We start from the raw sequence: 5491 nt of genomic DNA on the forward strand, positions 1-5491 counted from the left end.
GACCTCGTGATCCGCCCGTCTCGGCCTCCCAAAGTGCTGGGATTACAGGCGTGAGCCTCCGCGCCCGGCCGGTTTTCAAAGAGATAGGTTTGGGGCCAGGACAGGGTCTCTTCCCCTCTGTGCTGTGGGCCTTGGTTGGGCCCAGATCATTCTCTGGGGTGGAGTCGTCCTGAGCGCTGCAGGGTGCTGAGCAGCATCCCTGGCCCCCACCCACTCCATGCCAGGAGCTCCTTGCCTAATCGAGACAACCACAGATGTCCCCAGATACCTCCCAATGTCCCCTGGGGGCAGAACTGCCCTGGTGGGCAGTGTGGGTCTGGGTGATGGTTTCTCTGCTGTGACCTCTGGCCAGAGCCGACAGTCCGTTGGACAGGTGTGGAAGGGACTGGCCCTGCCACCCCACAGATCTCCCCAGGCCTCTGAGTTGCCGGCCGTTTTCCTTCCAACTGCAGTTCCGCAGTCCTCTCAGCCGTGGGCCACACCCCCGGGTCTCGGACTCTGTGTTTGCTTTCATGCCAGGAGGCAGATCAGGGAAGGTCAGGAGACAGGGTGTTCCCAGTCACGCCCTTGGCATCTCTGCCTCCTTGGGCCTCACCTGCCTCGCCCTGTGTACTCAGTCCTTTCAGCTGTGTGGGCCACCCTGAGTGCCCTGAGGTGGCAGAAGGGGTGAGAAGCCATGGTGTCTTTGGGGCTGGTGGTCCGGATCTGAGCCATCTCTCACCTCTCAGGCGTGCAGGCACTCATCCCTCCCAGCCTCAGCTGGCCACAGTGAGAAGGGACCTGGTAACACCGTCCTGGCCGCCAGGTTGTCGTGAAGGTCCTGGCTTAGCCCCTGGCAGGAAGGAAGTGCTCAGGAGGTGGGCACAGGCAGAGGACTGGCTGTGGGGGGCTCTTGGAAGAGGGAGGCCTGGGAGCCCCGTGACAGTAGGAAGGACTGTGGGGACACTGGGAAACCACTTTTCCTGTGCATTGGTGTGAAGGCGCAGAAGCGCTGAGGATGTAAAGGAAGGGGCTAACCAGCGTCACTGTGTCTCCACAGTCTGTCCTTGCTGCTGTGTTTCAACTGGGGAAGCTCAGCATCAGAGGGGTTCTGGGAAACAGGCTGTGACCTTCCACCTTGATTTTTTTAAATTAAAAACTTGAGGCTGGCCACGGTGGCTCATGCCTGTAATCCCAGCACTTGGGGAGGCTGAGGTGGGAGGGTCACTTGAGGTCAGGAGTTTGAGACCAGCCTGACCAACATGGTGAAACCCCATCTCTACTAAAAATACAAAAATTAGCCACGCTTGGTGGTGTGCACCTGTAGTCCTTGCTACTCAGGAGGCCTTTCAGCTGCTCAGGAGGCTGAGGTGGGAGGGTCACTTGAGGTCAGGAGTTTGAGACCAGCCTGACCAACATGGTGAAACCCCATCTCTACTAAAAATAAAACAAAATTAGCCACGCTTGGTGACAGGCGCTACTCGGGAGGCTGAGGTGGGAGAATCGCTTGAACCTGGGAGGTGGAGGTTGCGGTGAGCCGAGATCGTGGCATTGTACTCCAGCCTGGGAGTCAGAGTGAGACTCTGTCTCAAAAAAAAAAAGAAAAAATTGAAAAAAAACATTCAGAGACAGCATCTCACTCTGTTGCCCAGGCTGGAGTGCAGTGCTGCCATCATAACTCATCCTTGAACTCTTGAACTCCTGGGCTGAAGGGATCCTCCTGCCTCAGCCTCCCGAGTAGCTGGGACTACAGGTGTGCACCACCATGACCAACATGATGAAACCCTGTCTCTACTAAAAATACAAAAATTAGCCAGGTGTGCTGGTAGGTGCCCGTAATCCCAGCTACTCAGGAGGCTGAGACACGAGAATCCCTTGAACCCGGGAGGTGGAGGTTGCAGTGAGCCAGGATCCACGCCACCGCACTCCAGCCTGGGCGACAGAGCGAGACTCCATCTTAAAAATAGAAGCCACAGGCTGCCTGGAGCAGGTGACTGTGCTGTGGTCACTGGGCCTCTACCCTTGTGTTGCCACTGCCCTCGCCCAGCTGTGTGATGTGCTGCAGACATGTGTTCCCCGTGTAGGCGTCTGCGCACCTGTGTGTGGTGTCTCACTCCCTGGCATGCAGCCAGCCCGGTGGCATCTTCCCTGTTTGTCTGCTTGGGAAGTAGAGGCTCTGGGCCTCTCCGCTCTGTCTCCTCCTGGCTTTCTTCCCCAGGCATGACTTGGTTGAGCTTGAATTTAGGAGTCTGAATCCGCCGGACTTGGTTCCTTCCTCCTTTTCCCCTTTCTTCTCATTGATGTATATGTTTATCTTTTATTTTTTTCGAGACAAGGTCTTGCTCTGTCGCCCAGGCTGGAGTGCAGTCGCGTGATCACAGCTCACTGCAGCCTCAGCCTCCCTGGGCTCAGGTGATCCTCCCACCTCAGCCTCCGGAATAGCCATGCCCGGCTAATTTTTTTGTTTTTGTTTTTTCTTTGAGACAGAGTCTTGCCCTGTCGCCCAGGCTGGAGTGCGATGGCGTGATCTCAGCTCACTGCAACCTCCGCCTCTCGGGTTCAAGTCATTCTCTTGCCTCAGCCTCCCAAGTAGCTGGGATTACAGGCATACGCCTGGCTAAATTGTGTATTTTTAGTAGAGATGGGGTTTCACCATGTTGGCCGGGCTGGTCTTGAACTCCTGACCTCAAGTGATCTGCCCCCCCTCAGCCTCCCAGAGTGCTGGGATTACAGGCATGAGCCACGATGCTCGGCCTGATGTGTGTTTATTAAGCATCTACTGTATACCCTGTGCTTGGTGTTGAGAGAGAACACGGCCTCAAAGCTCAGGGAGCATCTGCCCTGTTGTAGATAAGATAAGCACGTTAATAAATAAGATGGCCCCACAGGTGGAAGGAGAGGTGCCGTCGTGAAGGCAGATGGGGCGAGGTGATGGGACTGCCTCTGATACTCTAGGGAGGTGTCAGGGAAGGCCCCATAGGGGAGGTGACTTGAGCTGAGCTGTGAGTGATGAGAGCCAGGGGGCCGAGCTGTTAAGGGGCATGACCTGCAGGGACAAAAGCCTGGAGGCCTGGTGAGCTTGGAATCTTAGAGGGCCCCCAAGGAGGCCAGGCTGGTGATGGGCGGCAGGTGGAAAGTGAGACTGAAGGTCAGGAGGGGTCCTCTGGACCTGGTGAGACTGTCCTTGTAGCACTGGGACAGGTGGCCAGGAGCAAACCTGATGGCGTGGATGGCGCTTCTCACCCACCCACTGTGTCTTACAGGACTGCCTGGACAGATCGTTCCGGGCACAGGTGTTCAGCTGCCCCGCCTGCCGCTACGACCTGGGCCGGAGCTACACCATGCAGGTGAACCAGCCTCTGCAGACCGTCCTCAACCAGCTCTTCCCCGGCTACGGCAACGGCCGGTGATCTCCAAGCACTTCTCGACAGGCATTTTGCTGAAAATGTGTCGGAGGGTTCGTTCATCGGCCCTGATTTTGTTCTTAGCGGGCTTAACTTAAACAGGTAGTGTTTCCTCTGTTCCCTAAAAAGGTTTGTCTTCCTTTTTTTTTTTTTTTTTTTTTTTTATTTTTCAAATCTATACATTTTCAGGAATTTATGTATTCTGGCTAAAAGTTGGACTTCTCAGTATTGTGTTTAGTTCTTTGAAAACATAAAAGCCTACAATTTCTCGACAAAACAGTGGAAGCTTTTTTAAAGATGGAATCAAACTACGTGGCGTGGAGGCTGTGGATGTTTCTGTGTCAAGTTCTCAGAAGTTGCTGCCACCAACTCTTGAAGAAGGCGAAAGGGATCGGTCCTTCTCTCGGGTTCTGGCCCCCAAGGTCAGAGCAAGCATCTTCCTGACAGCATTTTGTCATCTCAAGTCCAGCGAAATGGTTCCCCGTGGCAGCTCGTGGCGTGGCTCCGCTGTCTGTGGAAGTTGTCGCAAGGAAAAGAGGAGACATCTCGGGCCCAATTGAAACCTTTGTCTCAAAGCCATCCCCCGCCAGACTGCTTAGCGTCTGAGATCTGCGTGAAAAGTCCTCTGCCCACAAAAGCAGGGAGTTGGGGCCATGCAGAAATGGCCTCAAGGGGACTCTGCTCCACGTGGGCCAGATGTGTGGCTGGCGCTGTCCGATGAAGGCGGCCGTGGACGGATGCCAGCACACGAAGTCACGCCCAAGTGCCTTTGGTTCGTTCCTTCTTTCTAAAGACGACAGTCTTTGTTGTTAGCACTGAATTATTGAAAATGCCAACCAGATTCTAGAAACTGCGGTCATCCAGTTCTTCCTGACACCGGATGGGTGCTTGGGAACAGTTTGAGCCTTACAGATCATTGAAATTCAATTTTTTAACTCGGCAAGTGAGAACTTACAAGAGGATTTTTTTTGTTGTTTTTTTTGTTTTTTTTCTATGAACACATTTTCTAAATGAATTTTTTTTGTAGTTACTGTATATGTACCAAGAAAGATATAACATTAGAGTTTGGTTGTTGTTTTTGTTTTTGTATTTTTTTTTGAAAGGTTTTGTTAATTTTTCTAATTTTACCAAAGTTTGCAGCCTATACCTCAACAGAACAGGGATATTTTAAATCACATACCTGCAGACAAACTGGAGCAATGTTATTTTTAAAGGATTTTTTTTTTCACCTCCTTATTCTTAGATTATTAATGTATTAGGGAAGAATGAGACAATTTTGTGTAGGCTTTTTTCTAAAGTCCAATATTCTTTGTCCAGATTTTAGATTCTCAGAATAAATGTTTTTCACAGATAGACTTGATTGTGTCTTCCTATTTGCAAACTGCCTTTGGAGCTTTCTGTGCACTTTTGTGCATTATTTTACAAAAATCCCAGGAGAAACATGAGGCAGGTGGCTTCAACCCCACTTTACAGTTGAGAAAACTGAGACCCAGGAGATGACGGTGATGGGCTGAGGTTCTAACAGCAGCCTAGGAGGTGCTGGGCTGTTAATTTTGCAGCCTTGAGTGCAGGGGTCAGCAAACCACAGCCAATGGGGCCCAAGTCAGGACACTGCCTGTCTTTGTAAATAAAGTTTTATTGACACCACCACACCCATTTCTTTATGTATATAGTGGCGTTTGCGCTACCATCAGCAGAACTGAGTAGGTGCAGCAGAAACCAACTGGACCACAAAGCTGAACAATACTCACTGTCCAGCAAAGCTTGCTGGTCCCTTCTCTCGGGAGGATCACTTGAGTGTGTAGGAGTTGGAGACCAGCCTGTAGAACCCAACTCTACAAACAAATAAAAATATTAGCCAGGTGTGGTGGTGTGTTTCTGTAGTCCCCGCTACTCAGGAGGTTGAGGCAGGAGGCTGATTGCTTGAGTCCCGGAGCTAGAGGCTGCAGTGAACTGTGATTGCACCACTGTACTCCAGCCTGGGTAACAGAATGAGATGCTGTCTTTAAAAACGTAAAAAAGTGGCCGGGCGCGGTGGCTCAAGCCTGTAATCCCAGCACTTTGGGAGGCCGAGACGGGCGGATCACGAGGTCAGGAGATCGAGACCA

At 52.0% G+C, this 5491-nt stretch overlaps 1 protein-coding gene across 1 annotated transcript in view; it reads left to right on the forward strand.

Annotated features, from left to right (window-relative positions):
- UHRF1 (ubiquitin-like with PHD and ring finger domains 1) overlaps positions 1 to 4738 on the forward strand; it is a 71624-nt gene extending 66886 nt beyond the window's left edge. The window contains exon 16 of the mRNA XM_011943619.1: positions 3243 to 4738. Within this exon, the coding sequence (XP_011799009.1) occupies positions 3243 to 3389 (147 nt within the window). The 3' untranslated portion in view covers positions 3390 to 4738. The remainder of the gene's footprint in view (positions 1 to 3242) is intronic.
- Positions 4739 to 5491: the final 753 nt, after the last annotated feature.

This window comes from Colobus angolensis, unplaced genomic scaffold, assembly GCF_000951035.1.
Source record: "Colobus angolensis palliatus isolate OR3802 unplaced genomic scaffold, Cang.pa_1.0 Scaffold22, whole genome shotgun sequence".
NCBI classification, from domain to species: domain Eukaryota; kingdom Metazoa; phylum Chordata; class Mammalia; order Primates; family Cercopithecidae; genus Colobus; species Colobus angolensis.